At 35.3% G+C, this 19,083-nt stretch overlaps 1 protein-coding gene across 2 annotated transcripts in view; it reads right to left on the bottom strand.

The window, feature by feature from the left end:
* Positions 1-18,447: 18,447 nt before the first annotated feature.
* Positions 18,448-19,083, bottom strand: part of LOC149551684 (NAD(P)-binding Rossmann-fold superfamily protein) — a 190,068-nt gene continuing 189,432 nt past the window's right edge. For both annotated transcript variants that reach the window (XR_016352797.1, XM_089787205.1), the window contains one exon: positions 18,448-18,777. Coding sequence is in view for 1 of the 2 variants with exons in the window: in XM_089787205.1 (XP_089643331.1) it covers positions 18,688-18,777 (90 nt within the window). In the remaining variant the exon portion in view is untranslated. The remainder of the gene's footprint in view (positions 18,778-19,083) is intronic.

Below are 19,083 nucleotides of genomic sequence, written 5' to 3' on the forward strand. Positions count from 1 at the left end.
TGACTGGTTATCCATTGCATAACACTTCCCATAAGATGTGTCCACATTTAAACCCAACTCTTTCATGACATCACCATACATAATATTCACCGCAACACCTAAATACATCATGTAGTCTCTCAATTATTTATTGTTAATTAGAAAAGACAGATAGAAGGGGCCTATGTATGGTTAAATATCATTTATATTCATCTCTAAATAAATAATCAGTTCATAATTAACATTTTGTTCTCTTGAATTATCTTCCTTGTTCACTTTAGATAGGAGATCCAAGACTTCTTTTCCATACTCAGGGACCTTAACAATTTTAAAGAAAGGGATAGGAATTTTTATTTGAGATAAGGGACTTGAAATAAATGAGTTGGCATTCATTATCTTCTTACCCACTATTTTCTTATTAAGAGGATGAGTTACCTTTATTTGTTGTTGATTTGGTACTACCTTCTCATTATCCATTTTATGCAAATCTATTTGTGGCTTGTTGATACTTACTTCTGATGATTTCCTATTTTTAGGATTTATAGTCTTGTTCCTCAACCTATAACTACTTATGGATTTTTCTACTGCTACAATGGTGTAAGCTCTTCTTCCTTCCTTAGTTGAGTGCCTTACCTTTGGATTTTCCTCTTCATAAGAGAACCTCTTTTGAATGTTTTTGCCTCATCCTCATCATGCCAATATCCAGAATGCACTCATCTTTTGAAGAATCAACATCTTCTCAAAGTGGTTTTGATGATAGTGCGTTAATGGTTGGTTTCTCTTCCTATTGTTCTTCCTCTTCTAAAACACTATGAGAATCAAACATTGATGAGAAGCATGCAACAACTTACAAAATTCACACCAAGGGCCATTTTCCATACAATTATTATTCCTCTTTAGAGGGTCAAGAGATTCAATGTTCCTTCTAGGTTTTCCATCCTTCCAATTGGTATCATATGACATATCTTGCAATCTAAACTTGTAGGGAAAGTCATTTCTATTAGATTTTAAGGATTCACTTTTATTTTGTTTAATTTGTAAATGTTTGATCATATTCAACAACTTATAAATCTTAACCTCATCTTTACTTTGTTTTAGAACTATGAGATTGAACAACCTAGAGTCTTCTCTCTTTCCAATCTTACCAGCAACTTTCCTATCATATTCAATGGTTGCTACAACTTTGAAAGCCTCTTGCAAAGTGTTGGGCCTATGAGATGTTATCTCATAATGAATCTTGCTATCAAAGGCTATTAAGTGGAAATTTATCAGAAAAGAGTATATTGTTTTAGGATTAACCATAGACATAAATAACAATTACACACAAATATAACCAATATTAAAAAATAATAAATCACACAGAAGAGAACATAAGACACAAAGATTTAACGTGGTTTATCCAATCCCTGGGCGACATCCACCAACAACAAGTCTAATATTATTATCATCCAATGAATACAATCCACAATCCCTTACAACTCAATACCACCACAAGAAGCTACAATCTCATCATACATTATGAATCCCTAACCCTAAGCCATTTTATACAAATTTTTTCCACTTACAAAATTAGGGCTAGAATAAGTCATCCAATTAAAAATAGCAACTGACACCTTTTACAACAGTGAGTCATTTTTTACTTTGGGGGCACTGTCCCTAAAAACCTCTACGGGCCGTTGCCCCTCAACCCCACCTTGTACAACGATAAGGAGTGCACTTGGGGTGTTGCCCTAAGACCCCACAAGGGGTGTTTCCTCTTGAACCCGTCTTGGGGGTACTGCCCCTAAAACCCCTTAGAAATAATCTGGGGGGAAATCGCATTGAATAAACCTCTGAGTTTGATTAGGATCCACATCACAACATATTGCTCAGATATCTCTTGGTATCCTATTCAAAAATTTATTAAACTCAACCACTGATTCATTGGGGTTTTTTTTTATGCTAGTTAGTTCATGAGAAGAAAAAGATGCATCACTATGATCCCCAAATTGTTCAATAAATGAATCCAAAAATTCACACCAACTTGAAATAGAACCATCAAGGAGTCCTATGTACCATTCAACAACATCATCAATAAGGGATTGCACAAATAGTTTCATAAACACATCCTCATGATTTTCTTCTAATTCTTCAATGGTATTTTTTTATGTTGATAACATGTGCTTCAATAGATTGAGTCTCCTCTTTAAAGAATTTAGGAATTGTAGTCCTTGATCTTGGTATCCCATAATTCTTGTGAAATCAAGCTGCCTATACCTTTCAATCTCATAGGACCTCTAGACCCTTGTCCTATATTTGATTGACATTGTTTTTTTTAGAAATAGGAAATATTGGGGGGGGGGGGGGGGGGGGTGTTGGTGGGTGAATCAATATTTCACAAACATTTTTCCAACTATGTATATTTTTTATAACCTTAAAACATGGACATGTGAATACACTGAAAAGTAAACATAACAGTAAAATAATGCAACTCATAACACAATTATTTGTTAACTAGGGAAACCCTAGCCAGGGGAAAACTTTGATGGGGATGGTACCCACAAAATCATCTTGTGAAAGATATTGACACTATTAGGAGTATATTACATATGTATAGTGTCTTGGTCCTTATTAGATAATTAGACCTTGTTAGAAGCCTCAAACCTATTAGAACTTGTTATTACAATTGCAAAATGTATGCAAGATGAGCCCACTATCCAAACATGCAATATAAAATAATATTGTGTACACAAAAGACACAGATACAAAAACCTCTTGCCAATGCTAATATCTTCAATATCTATTTTGACCTTTGTAGCTCTCTACAAATCTTCACATATAATGCCTCTCACTACTCTCAACATTAAATTTTCATCATAAAACAATAGTATTTCAATGCCATAGACATCACAAAACTTCACATCTAAAGTTTTGTCCTTTATACCTAGTAATACTAATGTGCCAACCTTCATACTTTCACACGTGTCCCAAAATACAAAATCACACTTTTCTCACTTAGGGTTAACATCTAGGATCTCATCCTAATTGGTTAAGTAATTTTTTTTCTAAACAAAAAAATTCCTCAACTTAAAATATCCCTTTCCTTATCTCTATCATGTTTGACATGTGCATACTTGCAATCACCAAATCATCAAAAACTTGTCAGCATTGCTCATAATGCCTCATGCACTCAGGTACAGAATCTTGACACTCTATACTATCACCAAGTAACTACACACATGCCAAAACTTCATGAGTAAGCAACACCAACCAAAACACTGTATGTGCTGACAAATAAACTCTATGATACGTAGACAATTTTCTAAGGCTTCAAACCAAAGTTGCACCTTCATAATATGTTGACTTCATATAAGTAATATGTTTCCATAAATGACAACCTAAATTCATTTCCATATTCTTATCTTAGCCAAATTTCCAACAATCTCCCCCTTGGCATTGGCGGTGACATATGAAAAAATTGGCTAAGTCCCAAAAAATCAAAAGTTCAAAATTTGTGGAGTACTTCACATGACCATTACAAAATTTCAAAATGTGGATCATTTTCTATATATACCATCTTTACATCCTTATATATCCTAATTGCAATTTTACTATCCCTTACTCTATACTCTACCTTGTATTTCCTTTTACATATTACATATAAAATTTAATTTGTACCCCATTATTACATCCTTATATCTCCTAAATACAATATTACTCCCCCTTACTCTATACTCTACCTTGTATCTCCTTTTATGTATTGCATATACAAGTTTCCTTACCATTACTCCCTCTTTGACATCAATGTCAAAGGTGAGTCAAAAAATATATACAGGTCCAAGTTTTGAGCCTACCTTCTTTTCTTCATGTTGATGAATTGTTTAACAATGAGATGCAATCAGTAAAATTGCTCTTCAAGCTAAGAAGTCCTTCATTCCATGCTCCTTTCATCGAATCTAAGACTATGATAAGTGTGTACAATCCATAGGATGCCAATATGTTTGTTGGAAGCTTGGACAACTAAATTGTTCATATGATTTTTTTTCCTTCATGCAATCATCCAATTATTTTTATGCTAGGTCAATTTTTAAAGATAGATTCTCTCTCAATAAAGAGAATCTTTGCAATGTCTTCTCTCTGCTACTCTCCAATATTCTCCTCTCATTGTGAATTTTAGTGATTTTTTTCTCCAAGTGAATTACTTAGGCATCTGTACTTTTGATTTCATTGATTACATTATTTAATTTATATTCTTTTCCCTTGATTTGAGATGTGAAGGTATTCATATATGCATGTGCTAGTGTACATTTCTCAAAAAGTTCCTTACATTCATGTATACATCTTTGCAGTTCCTTGATGCATGTATCCAAGTTACCTAAGTTATTTTTAACATTCTAATTTACTTTTCTGAACATGTTCAAATTATGCTTAGCTTGAGCCTTGACTGTAGCTATCAACCAAAGTCTTGCAACAATTGTCAAATTCTTTTAAGACTTTTGCTACCTTCTTCTGAGGATCACTTTCACTGATATGAAATTCATCAAATTCTCAATTTTTGCTGTCATTTTCTCAAGAATTTTTTGAGTGCCCTTAATCCCTTTGCCCTTTTCAATAATTCTTCTTATAGCCCAAATTGTTAATTGACTGAGCTTTTCTATTTCAGGGTCCTCTATTGATCCCAATGGTGTAGAACTCATCATGTTTGCAATCAAGGTTTCCAATAGTGATTTAGAAGAGCTAGGTGCCTCCTTTATTGTGTCCTTGAATAGGGTATCCAATTGTTCCTTTTCAACATTCAGAGTGACATCTTGCAGGAGCAAAACTACCAATCCATCATCAATGCTTTCTCTTTGCTGCTATGTCTCATATACTTGCTGACTAATAACTATTTGCACTTATGTTTCTATTTATTGTAGGGGTCGATCAATGATGTCCTTTTTCTGTAGTAGTTCCATAAGAAGCGATTATTTATTGCTTCACAGGGCAGATGCCTCCGAGACATGCTTATTCAGTATCCCAAGTTGTTTTGGCGCATCATGTTCCCTAGGCATAGCCAACCCTAGTCCACCCCCGGCCTTCATCTCCTCGCTTCCCATATCTCCATGTTGTATGACATCCCGGGTCAGTTCACCCCCCCTCCTAGCCCACTCCCCCATTGTCACTTATTCTCCACCTCCAACATTTACGAGGCCATCAAACTTATGAGATGCAGCAGGGCGGCTGATGAGGAGGGTTTTCAGGCGGAGCTCTTCAAACTCGGTACCACGATCTTGGGCCCTTATCTCTCTACACTCTTTAATAGAGTGGTTTGTTTTGGTTTTTCAGACTCTTGGTCGAGACACATTATTCATCCGATCCATAAGTCTGGGCTGACCTCTGATCCCAGAAACTATAGGACCATCATGATTGGGCATACATTTGCCAAACTTTATGCTACAACTTTGAAAACTATTTTATCCAGTGAGCTTGATAGGAGGAATTGCAAGGCTAAGGGTCAAGCAGGATTTAAGACAGACTACCAGACCATAGATCATATCTTTACACTACGAGCTATTATCGAGGAGGCTCAACATCACTCGAAGAAAGTCTACTATTGTTTTGTGGATTTTCGTAAGGCTTTTGATTCCATCCCTAGAGCAGCCCTTTTTCAAAGACTGAGAGATATTGGTATTTTTGAGATCTTATTGACGGCTACTATGAGGTTATATGAGACTGTGATTGGTAGAATCAAGACCACAGAGGGCCTCTCTAATCCTATCCAGAGCACCATTGGGGTGAAGTGGGGTTGCCCTCTCTCGCCCACCTTGTTAGGATCTACATTGATGAACTTGAGGCTTTTCTTAATGACTCCTCGCTTCTAGGTGATGGTTGTCATCTACACCAGGTATTGATCTCCATCCTTCTCTTTACTGATGATGTGGTTCTTCTTGCTTCCTCTCTTGAGGGTCTTCAGAGGCTTTTAGATAGACTTGCATCTTTTTGTGATATGAGATAGCTGGTTGTGAACCTTGAGAAGACTCGGGTTATGGTCTTCAACGGTCTGGAGACTTCACATCTCCATTTTCAGTTCCAGGGTCAGGAAGTTGAGATTACATCATCTTACACATACCTTGGGGTTAAGTTTTTTGGATCTCGTTTAAGCTTGAGATCAGCTATTCAGCCTCAGATCAGCAAAGGGTTGGGTTCCTTTTCCATGCTCGAGAGACAGTGCTTCAGACACCACTTTCAGGATACATCGTCTAAGCTATCCCTCCTGGATTCCTTAGTAAGACCCACAGTGCTCAATGGTTCGGTGGTTTGGGGTCCTTCTCTTTTAGACTCAGATTGGGCCATGATCGAGCATACCCAGATTATGCTCCTCCGTCGGATTATCAGATGTCACGGTTCTACCCCCCACAGTATTATTTTGGCCGAGTTCGGTGCTCACCCATTCAGACTTGTAGCCATTTTTGACTTGATCTGGTTTCTCCATTGTCTTCGTGGCTTTCCTGACTTGGAGGAAGGCCAACACAGATACCCTTATTTAGCCTACTGCTCCTCAGTTGCTATTGCTGACGTCGATCCTGCCACTAGAGCCCGCGGTTGGTATGCTCAGGCTACTATCCTACTGAGTTCAGTGGGGATCGACATTGATCATCTTCCTCCCTACAAGTTCTCATTGAATGCCCTTGCTCATCTACTCCCTTCTCGACAGGAGTTGAACGGGCATGTCAAACTTGACATTTATAGGAAGTATATCACACGGACCTGGGTGGATCCTCCAAGGGGACTATGTCCAAGGATGGCTTTCTACACTGAGCATTTCTTAGTTATCCGAGATGGGATTATTGTACGCCCTGAGTACTTACATAGATAAGAGCTATTAGATTTCCACAATCCATCAATGTTGAAATTTGCTATCTGGATTTGATTGTGTGACCAATTGTTTACATCAACATTTTGGATCGCACTCTGTGATCCATCATCAGGATGCATACAATAGATGAGAAGGATAAAAGAGAAAGTTAGCAAACCAGACTTCAAATAAAAGGTAGGGGGTTGGGGGGAGAGGAGGAAGCAAGTCTGGTTTGCTAACTTTCTCTTTTATCCTTCTCTTCTATTGTATGCACCCTGATGATGGATCACGGAGTGTGATCTGCAACGTTGATGTAAAAAATTGGTCACACAATCAAATCCAGATAGCGAATTTCAACTTACATAGATACTGGACTCACGCCCTGCGTATCTCCCTTGGCTCTTTTAGGGTGGGCTCGCACAAACTCCAGATTCAAGTCAATAACCATATTGCTAGAGAGGATCAGGTGTGTACACTTTGTACCTTAGCAGAGGCAGAATCTAAGATTCATTTTCTTTTTAGATGCCCCATATACTACGAGATTAGAGGGAGATTTTACGGTCTGTTTAGAGATTGTAGATCCCTCTCAGATTTTTTCAGGTACACCGATTAGCGTTGCATTGCACTCTATCTCCGCGAGTCCTTACAACTTCATGACCATACTTTACAACTTTCATTTCCCAGGAGTCAGACCCAGGCACAACTTATTACGACCTTCTTCTCGCCCTTGACTCCAGCTTGGGGTGTGAAGCGACCGTACAATTTCCCTAACACGGGTTGTTCCAGACCTTTTTGCCAGCAACACTCCTCTCGTGGCACTCAGCTTCATCATAGGGCTTCTGGTAGCTGCACAGATCAGTCACTATTGGACTTTTTCCCTGTGAAGATGGATACCTAATCTTTTCCGTGATGTTTCATGCTTTCTTCTTCTTTTGTTGTGCTTGTTCTTTTTTGGAAACCGTTTGGTGCTCCATTTGTCTGCTTTTTCCTTGTTGTAAGCTTCCAGTCCCATAGACCCACGTTGTGGTCTTTTGTTGGACATTAATAAATTTATCTTATCTTATCTTATCTATTTTCTTATTGATGGTTGATTCCTTCTTTGTCTCTATGTTCCTTAACTGTGGTGAGAAATGAGAAGTCTCTTGTGTGATTATCCTCTAATCCATTTGCAACTTTTTGTCCACTCTCTTAATTTCATCTACTAATGTAGCTAGATCTTTATCCTTCTTCTCATCTTCTCCTTTCTTACCTTTTTCTTCCTTCTCCTCATCCATAGAACTTGTGTAGCCCACCAAATTGTCAACAATGGGTTTGTAATCCTTAAAAGGATCTTCTGATACATCTATAGTAATGTGAATACTATCAATATCCATTGTATCTATTCCAATTGCAATTTTTGGGGTCACATTATCTTCCTTTACTACTACTGAAGTGGTAGGGGCTAAATATTTTGCCATCCCATATTATTGTGCTCTCTTCCTCTATTGTAGCAATAGGAATGCGTGTCTTTATTGTTGTTGATGCTACAATTTATTTTCTAGCTTCTTCATATAGGTCCTTTTGATAGGGTCACTAAGGATATGACTGATAAGTGCTTCAGTATCCTTTATTACTTCATCTTTCATTTCTCCCATAATCCTTATTACTCTCATCTGACCAGTGGATTTAGCAAATCTGTTATTCTTTCCAACTACACATTGTTTATTACATTGTAATATTTGTGAATAACCTCTTTTCTCAGTGCTTACTCTTCTTCCATTAATTTCAATATCTCCTCATTAAGTCTATCATACATATCTTTGGGCAACTCTCCATAAAGTGTAAGAAGTGCTTTCTTAAAATTTATCATATACTTAATCACTGTAATATCCAAAATTATTTGCTCATAGATGGGATAGAGTTGCTTCAACTCCTTAAGGTTTCCTTCATTCAATATAGAATCAGTGAGATTCTCAACTCTATACTTCCAAGAAACTTCCTTTTTATTGCTTCCTTCTTCTTGTTGAGGTGATTGAGTCTCTATAGTAGCAACTTGTCCTTTCATGTTCTTTTTGTCTTCATGAGCAACAATTAATTTCTATCTTTTACCTAGTTCAACTACCATTTCCTTCACTCTCTTAGGCTTGGAGGCTTTTATTGATTCTTGCTTTACTTCTACTAACCTCACAGAGCTTCTTGTACCTTCAAGTGTTGATGGTTGAACTTTAACTACATTGGCATTTTTCTCTTCCATGGGTTGATCCATGACTGTTGCAGGTGCTAAAGTATGTTGGGGTGCAGTTGCAGAGCTTAGACCTTCAACTAATAAAGGTTGAACAAACAAAATATCTCCTTGTCCAATTTTCCTCATATCAGATATTGTCAGTTTTACTGCTAAAAATTATTGCGCAAACATTTGTGCTTCCTCCATAATCTTTTTCATTGAACTATGTACTTTTTTTCTAGCATACTTCTCAAGCTTACCTTGATAAGCTAGCTACATATCCTCCCTACAAGTTCCAAAACTTACATAATCAGTGTCTGAATTTTATTTAAGAATTTCTTGCACATACCCTTCAATTGATTCTTGTTTGACCTCATAGCCAAGAGAGTCAACATATAGAACTCTAGATGTGACTACCTCTATGTAGGTCAAATCTGTATCAACCATAAAGAATATCTCATTTTTATACTTTCTCACAATAGTTGGTGGAATTCTGATTTTTTTTTCATATCTGTGTGAAATGATTTTACAATGAGTGCTCCACTGCTCAATGGGATGCCTCCTATACAATTCTATGATTTTGTCCATGGTGCATTTTTTATTGTTCCAATCGGTAGGGGGCATGAGTCTCAACTCTGAGATTCTTAATTTTGGACTTGCAAGAAACTTCCTTTTTACTACTTCCTTCTTCTTGTAGAGGTGACTGAGTCTCTATAGTAGCAACTTGTCCTTTCATGTTCTCTTTGCCTTCATAAGAAACAATTAATTTCTATCTTTTACCTAGTTCAACGGCCAATGCCTTCATTCTCTTGGGCTTGGAGGCTTTTGTTCGTTCTTGCTTTACTTCTACTAACCTCGTAGAGCTTCTTGTGCCTTCATGTGTTGATGATTGAACTTTAACTGCACTGACATTTTCCTCTTCGATGGGTTGATCCATGATTGTTGTAGGTGCTGAAGTATGTTGGGGGTGTAGTTGTAGAGCTTAGACCTTCAACTAATAAAGGTTGAACAAACAAAATATCTCCTTATCCAATTTTCCTCATACATATATTGTTAGGTGTACTGCTAAAAATTATTGTGAAGATATTTGTGCTTCCTCCATAATCTTTTTCATTGCACTATCTACTTTTTTTCTAGCATACTTCTCAAGCTTAGCTTGATAAGCTAGTTGCAATACTCCCTACAAGTTCCAAATCTTACACAATCAGGGTCTGAATTTTATTTAAGAATTTCTTGCACATACCCTTCAATTGATTCTTCTTTTACCTCATAGCCAAGAGAGTCAACATATAGAACTCCAGGTGTGACTGCCTCTACGTAGGTCAAATCTATATCAACCATAAAGAATATCTCATTTTTATACTTTCTCACAATAGTTAGTGGAATTCTGATTTTTTTTCATATCTGCGTGAAATGATTTTACAATGAGTGCTCCATTGCTCTCAATCTTATCAATGGGATGCCTTCTATACAAATCTATGATTTTGTCCATGGTGCATTTGTTATTGTTCCAATCAGTAAGGGGCATGAGTCTCAACTTTGAGATTCTCAACACCGGACTTCCAAGAAACTTCCTTTTTACTACTTCCTTCTTCTTGTTGAGGTGACCGAGTCTCTATAGTAGCAACTTGTCCTTTCATGTTCTTTTTGCCTTCATAAGCAACAATTAATTTCTATCTTTTACCTTGTTCAACTACCATTTCCTTCACTCTCTTGGGCTTGGAGGCTTTTTTTGGTTCTTGCTTTACTTCTACTAACCTCACATAGCTTCTTGTGCCTTCAAGTGTTGATGGTTGAACTTTAACTACACTGGCATTTTCCTCTTCAATGGGTTGATCCATGACTGTTGTAGGTGCTAAAGTATGTTGGGGCATAGTTGTAGAGCTTAGACCTTCAACTAATAAAAGTTGAACAAACAAAATATCTCCTTGTCCAATTTTCCTCATACCAGATATTGTTAGTGTTACTACTGAAAATTATTGCGAAGATATTTGTGCTTCCTCCATAATTTTTTTCATTGTACCATCTACTTTTTTTCTAGCATACTTCTCAAGCTTACCTTGATAAGCTAGATGCATATCCTCCCCACAAGTTCCAAATCTTACACAATCAAGGTCTAAATTTTATTTAAAAATATCTTGCACATACCCTTCAATTGATTCTTCTTTTACCTCATAGCCAAGAGAGTCAACATATAGAACTCTAGGTGTGACTGCCTCTATGTAGGTCAAATATGTATCAACCATAAAGAATATCTTATTTTTATACTTTCTCACAACAATTGGAGGAATTCTGATTTTTTTTCATATTTGCATGAATGATTTTATAACGATGGTCCATTGCTCTCAATCTTATCAACGAGATGCCTCCTATACAAATCTATGATTTTGTCCATGGTGCATTTGTTATTGTTCCAATCAGTAAGGGGCATGAATGGATAATCTCTTCAATAGATGAAAAAAATGTTAAGTAATCAAATATTGGAATCTAAGCTTCCCATTCCTTGTCTTCTCAATTCTCTCCAAATTATCTATCAACTAAATCCTTAGAATCACACACAAATTAACTTCGGTTCTCTCAACACATAGTTTGTATGTTGTATAAACAAATCCAGTTGTTAGTTCACCATAGCTAAAACTAGAACATAACTTCGTTTCCATAATCTTACTCATAAACCTTACATCATCTTCTTTTATCTTGCTTATAATAATGCCTCTTCCATTATCGGTTGATTATGTGTTCTCAATTACAGTCTTCTTAACATTTTTCTCATTCAGTGGAATATAACCTTCATTGCTCAAGCCAGTTAGCTCATGGATTAGGTCTTCTGAAATATCAACTACATTGCCTTCTATCCAAAACATTTCATCATGAATTCTGCTTAGAATTATCTTTGTCCATTCTTCATTATCAAATTCATGGTAATATATATATTTTACTACATCATTTTAAACTAGGTGTTCATAAACTTCCTTGAATGACATGTCTTGTTTGTAAACCTTGTTCTCTTGAAATATTACTCTCTCCTACTGTCTCAAAATTACAACATGTATAGCTTCTAATATCTTTCAAATACAATACTTTGTCTAAGGTTTGTGAAAATGTAGCTGCAAAGTCATCCTATAATGGTGGTATAGGTTTTAGCTTAATCTTAGGTCGTAGGACGCTCTCAACATTCTTAATAATCAATTCTCCCATTTCAAAATACTTAACCTTACTTCACAAATTAAATGTGCAAGATCATAAATACCTTTAATTCATGATTTTAGGGCTTCTGATCAATTCACGACTGCTTGCTTTGAAAAATCTCTCAAACTGTTGGTAAATTGCTTTTAATTCACCTCCAATTGCTCCTTAATTCTTCAATTGATCAAATGGTGCTAAAACAATCGATTTCAACCTTTAAATTTACGTCAATTTACTTCTGCACTAATTGTGCAAGTGTAGAGACTTCAAAAAGTTGTTCCTAGTAATCAGAGAACTTATTTCTCTTCGCGCATTCGCATATGAACTCATAATCTTATGCACACTTAGGTGTAGCTTCCTTTCATCCATATCTACCTCATATTAACTATGCAAGACTCAATCATGCAGGGGTTAAATATTTTTCTAATGCTAATTCCCATTTACTTTCTGTGAAATACATTGCTCAAATGCACAGGGGTTTGTCAGCAACAATCATTGAATTCAACTTGTTTTCAGTTGTGTCATTTGTCTTCTTCTCTACCCAAATTTGCAAACTTGTTGGACTCTTAGGTTTAACAAATGTTTCATTGAATTTTTCTACACACTTTCATATTTTCCTTCTGATTACCATTTATATTCTCATTCCTTCTAACATTGTTCACATTCCTTCTAAAGTTTGGTGTTCTCATGTTGTTCAACATTCTCATATTTTTCATTCTATAAAATCTTGCTTTATGTCCCAAATAGTTGCAAATCTGACATGCTTCGCATTGTTAGCAAATCCAGGTTATGATTGACTGATCTGTAATCTGCAATTTGTAGCAATATGTCCAAAGTTGTTGCACTTATAACACATAATTCCATTTCTCATGACATTATTTACTCCAATAGGTCTACTAGCTACAAGGTTAGTGCCTTGATACATATTATTATTAAATTTGGGTTTCCTGCATTCACTAGCTTTACGTCTATAAGCATAACAATTATAACAATAACCAAAAATAGGGTTCCTATACTTACCTGTACAGTCATTTTTCATATGACCCAATTTTATTGCATGCAAAACATTTTCCAAAAAATTGCCTGCTTACTCTTTTGGTTGGTTTAAATCGTTTAGGTACACCTTTAGATTGATTAGACTTAACCTTGTTCAAATATTCTTGTTGTGGTTCAGATTGTTGGATCACAAGATCTGGTTCCTCAGTAATTTCAAATCTCTTTGATGATTCTCCTTCAAAGTATCCAACACCAATCTTATCATAAGAAGGTCTTTGTGCCATGATCTGCTCATCAAGATTCTCACTACTTGAATACAACTTCTCAAGATGTTGCTTTGTCAGTTTAAGTTCTCCTTTCACAAGAATATTGTACTTCTTAAAGATTTAAGTTCATATGTCACCTTTGTAAGTTTGGATTTCATATCTACATTCTCAAATCTCAAATATGTTTCAATCTTCTTGTTATCATCCTTCAAACTCAATTTTAGATTTTTAATTTATAGATCATGCTTCAGGATCACATTCTCTTTCTTAAGTCTTGAGACTTCATCATTGTCAATCCGATTATTAGTCTCTTTCTTGGATCTGATAGATTCAATTTTGTCTTTCATCTTCTAAATGTAGTCTTTTGCATTTTTATACTTGTCATTCAAAGTATATCTATCTCTTTCTTCTGTGATTACATCAAGTTACTCAAGAGCTTCATCCAAGTTCCTCTATAACTAATCCATATCAATAGAGATCTTACTCAAGCTATTAGGCCTTCTCTAAGTAACTATGCTTTGATACCAATTGTTAGAAATAAGAAATACTAAGAGGGGGGGGGGGGAGTGTGAATTAGTATTTCACAAAATTTTGCCCAACTATGATATCTTTTATGACCTTAAAGCATGCACATGTAAATAAATTGAAAAGTAAACATAATAGTAAAGCAAATAAACACATAAATCACACCTCAAACAAGGAGCCCTTATGATACAATAACATCCTTGGTCCTTTGGCAATCTTACATCAACCAAAAATATTTGTTTTCCTATTTGTTTAGTCTAGGTGTTTGTAGGACTAATCCTTCAGTTCTTCTTGCCTTGAATTGTGTAGATGGGGATTTTTCCTAGGAATCCTTTGGATTCTCTATTTGGGCTTGCAATTCAATATGCTCTTCTTTTATAGAGATTCTTAAGTCTGGGTTCTGTCCTATTTTTGTTCTACATATTCTTACAGGAAGATTGTGTTTTCCAATCTTGTGAAGTTGTTCCACCATCAACAAAGTTTAATGGCACATTGTTTGATGTTCCTACATTCAAGGTGAACCTCCTTGTCTAATTGAATGATATTTAATTCTTATCTAAAGGAAGTCTTATGGATTTAGGTCACACCTTATATGTTGTAATATGTTTTCTTCTTTCTTGGAGAATGCAATTGATCTGGTTGACTCATGGCTTTTGATCTTGTATATATTTTTGTAATTGTTCCTTTGTAGGAGAGTTGGTGCAAAGTAATTTGGTAAGATGAAGAATATCCAGTTTTGGACCTAGATTTTTTGATGTAACCAGACATGTATGCTGTAACTTTGTAAAATGCACTAGCATGGCAATTTGGTGTAAATCCTATATTCTGTAATAATAAAAAGACCACTTTAGCATATTCATCATGTTTCCTGATATCTAAGTTTGTGATTTTTGGTGTTCACTTGTGATGCATGGTTTGGACCATCTCCTTTGGGAAAACTCCATCCATAATCGCATTAGGTGGGATCAGAGCAAGTTTCATGAGCTTTGTTAGCTAAATAGAGTTACTAAGCCTATAACACCCTAGATGTGTTTGTTGTGAGGTGACATATAATAGACATGCAATTGCAGAGGACTTGCACTAGGGGATCACAAAAAGGATTTGTTGGCTAGTTGGTGACTTGGTTTTAGTTTGGTTTATTTAGGCATTCTAGAGGTGAACAAATTGCCAAGTTGGAGACATATTAGAATTGTGTTTAATAGATTGTTGAGTGAGAGGCAATTAACACCTAGTAGTTAGATCACCAAAGCTTAGACAATTGCACCAAAGGATTGGAAGAATTTCTCCTAGAAGGTTAAAACAAATGGAGGAATTCAAAAATGAGATGTAGATTGAGATTCATAATATTTTGGTTGGATTAAAAAACTTCTAGAACCTGAGGAGTATGAGGAAGCTGTTGAAAACTTCGAAACCGTGGGTACTGAAGGAAATGATGCACCTACCGATGATGAAATATTATTGAGGGATATGGCACAAGCTAGTAAGTCATAGAATGAAGGTTTCAAACTTTTTCAACTCACCCCACCTTAAGAATTTGATAGATTGGATTGGTGAAAATCAAAGACTACTTTGAGCTTGAGGATATCAAAGATCCATAAAGAGTTATGTTAAAACACGCTAGGTTAGCAATACCGCAATTTGACTTGTGGAAAACATCCCATGCTTATCAATTGATGATCTTAAAGGGTTTTCTTAAGGCACAACATTTGTTCAAGGTTTTACACATGGGGCTGCAAGCAAAGTGAGTTTAACCATTGAGGAAATTCCATAGTTAAGCATATTTGAGTTAGAGTAGTACTAGGATGGATGGCCTCTTAAGAAGGCCCAATGCTTCACCTTTGTGAGCATCTCCTAGATGCAAAGTGTGCTAGGTGTTCCATTCATTCTAATGAGCAATCAGTTCATGTGAATTACTTCTAATTAAACATAGGTCAATGAGCTTTACTCAAAAACCTATACAATTGAATCTTGATAGCAATATCACAAGGGGAGTTGTTCTCTAGTCAAATGTGAAAAACCGGTCACACAAAATTGCAACTACATTAAATATATGTCAAGTGCATAATTTTATTTTAACTTGGTCTTAAAGTTGGAAATGAGACAAAAAAAATATTTCATTTTCTTATCTTAGAGAGATGGTGGCAAATGTTTCATACTAAAATAGCAAACTTCAGAGGATTGCCATCCCCAAATTGCCAGCCATGTAGTGCTTTGGGTTGTGAGTGCAATTGGGATATGTTTGAGCACATACACTGCAAAAGGCACAATACATTGTTTGTAGAGAGGTTGAATGATCTAGTATTTGTTCATTACAACCTTTATCTTAGAACATGAAAAATTTAGCCAATGATACCACCCTAATCACACTAGAGGAAGTCAATCCAAAATCTAAGTGGGTCATTGAGGCTATAAATCCTATCTTTAGCAATTCAGACCATGAGTGGATTGACTACGCAAATAGAGAAGTTGAAGTTGTAGCCATGGCAGAGGAGGATAGAGCACAATCAAAAACAAGCATAGGCATAACTGATGTTAGTTAGAGTAGTCTCTCACAAAACATAGACTATGGTTGTTGAATCTTCCAAGTCTTACCTTAGATGTCTTCATATGAGAGATACAAGCTCCTCTAAGACTGAGTCATAGACTTATTTTTGTTTTGATATATATTTGGAATATTTGATGTCATGGATTTCATATTCCATGAGTTTTTCATACATTTGAAATACTTATAATTTTATATATCTAAGTTTTCTACTTCATTCAACTACAATATGTGTTTATACGTATGTGGTTGATGTGTACTTGTGCATGTTATCAAAATAGCTTCTATTTGATGATGTTATTGTATCTTTAAGGTTTATTCAATAAAAAACACATGGAACAAGTTTTGAATCCTTAAAAATCTCTAAATTTCTTTGATTTTTTTACTCACCAATTTTCGCCAACTCCCAAGTTAGGTCAGCATTGTCGAGTTTGAGTCCTAAAACTATGGTTCAAACTACATGATTGGTGATAAGGAAAAATTCACTGAACTTGAGGATTATAATGGAAGATTTGTTAGTTTCGGAGACCACACTTCCAAATAGATCAAAGGCTTAGGAACTCTTTTGTTAGATGATAGTATGCCTATTCATGATGTTTACTATTTAGAAGGTTTAAAACATAACCTATTGAGTGTGTGTTAGATTTGTGACAATGGTTACAATGTTTTGTTCAATGCTCAAGGTTGTGAGATAAATAAAAGATTGGGGAAGATAGTCTCAATAGGTAAGACAACAAAACGAAATGTTCACACTCCAAAAGATGCCACAAACAATGATAAACATAGAGATATCTGCTTTTTTGACAGTTTGAAAAAGTTGGTTAGAAAAGACTTGGACTAAAAGGCACCAAAAGCTTTGATACTATTGTTTTGTGTTCTATGAATTGATATATGTTTTGGTGCCATAGTTTGTAAGCATTTATTTCATTAAATAAATTGCATTTTATTGACTGTCAATTCACCATTTGGCTTTCCTTCTTTTTTATCTTGAGCTCTTAGAGTTCACTTATGAGAGTAATTGAAGGGAATTTGCAGCTTTTCATGACTTCATAATTCTTTCTTCCCATTCTGTGTATAGCTTAGATCATAGTTTTGAGGTCTTGATCTTGATATTGAGGAACTAACACATGTCGATTTCAATCTTCCTTTTCTATTCTTCCATATTCAGTTTTGACTCTTTGATAAAACTTTGATTTCACTCTCTCCATAGATGTCATATATATTTCTTGTATGGAAAAACCCAAAATAAACTTGACCCCATATAAATATAGCTGGGTCCATGAACCAAATCATTGAATCTAAACAAGAATCAACAACTGCTAGAGATACCAAAGCTGGACAATAAACCACAAAGGAGAGAGAGAGAGAAAAAGAAACTGACCCTTGATTATTTTCTTATCAAAAGAGCAATGCCTCTTTACAAGACTGTGAAATGAGTTTATACTTTTCTAAAGAGCACACAACAAATTTTTGTATGAAAATGAGGCTACACAATGATGTTGTGACATAAACAATTTCATTCAACAAAAAGAAAAATGGTGAAGAGTACATAGAATGTACTAATCTTGGTCATTGATGTCTTTACAATCTAGTTAATGTGAAATATGCTTGTTTTCTCAAGTCAGCTTGCATAATGGCAGTTCTGCAACTTGTAATTAGCTTTAAATATTATAGTTAACTTATTTAATTTTGCAAGTGATTCCTTTTGAGTATTGAACCCGAGATACCTCATCTTGCCAGGTATCTTTGCCATTATAGCTAGAGTGATTGGCCTTACAAGAAACAAGTGGGCTGTCATTTAATATTCTTTGCAACATTACCTTCTTTAAAACAAAAGGGACTTGTAACACATGTCAATTATATAATGTGAAATAATTTAGAATTCCTTTGACAATTCTTACCTTTACCTTCACTTCTACAACAATGAACAGTGAGCTAATTTAATTTTCAATATATTGAGTAAAAATGGTGAACTTTTGCAAACACCAGAGTGTTTTTCAGATGATAAGAAAGCAGTATCCAGAATCAAATGTAGTCAACCATTTCTAAAAACTTAAAGAAGCATTCAATACTCTACCTTACTCGATGTTGGAACAAATAAATATAAACAGATGTGAGGCTTGTAAAAGTCCTACTTCATTTTTTATTTACATTTGCTGCTTCAAACCAAAAAATATTAGATATGTTTTTTACTTCGGCCAAACAGCAAATGCAGACCATAAGCACTGCCACCTTGTTTCACAGTTTCCAAGCGGTTGGGACCAATCTGATACACATCAAAAAAAGAACAAAATTTATGATGATCATAAAAATCAGGATCCTCCATCCTATAGATGTGTTAGAATGACAACATAAGCAATAGTCTTTTGTTTTCCAAATGCCTGGATTATTTATGGTTAACTTATGAAACCTTATAAATGACATCAAGAAAATATAACATAAAATTCATATCAATATCATTTCAATAATAGAAAGAATCAAAACAAGCCTAAAATTTAAGTGCGAAAGAAAATGATTTCATGAGGTCCAAAAATAATATGTAATGTCCCCTATTAGGACTCAACTTAATTTG

The sequence above is a fragment of the Cupressus sempervirens genome, chromosome 6 (genome assembly GCF_028749045.1).
Source record: "Cupressus sempervirens isolate cs-2001-9-10 chromosome 6, ASM2874904v1, whole genome shotgun sequence".
NCBI lineage: Eukaryota > Viridiplantae > Streptophyta > Pinopsida > Cupressales > Cupressaceae > Cupressus > Cupressus sempervirens.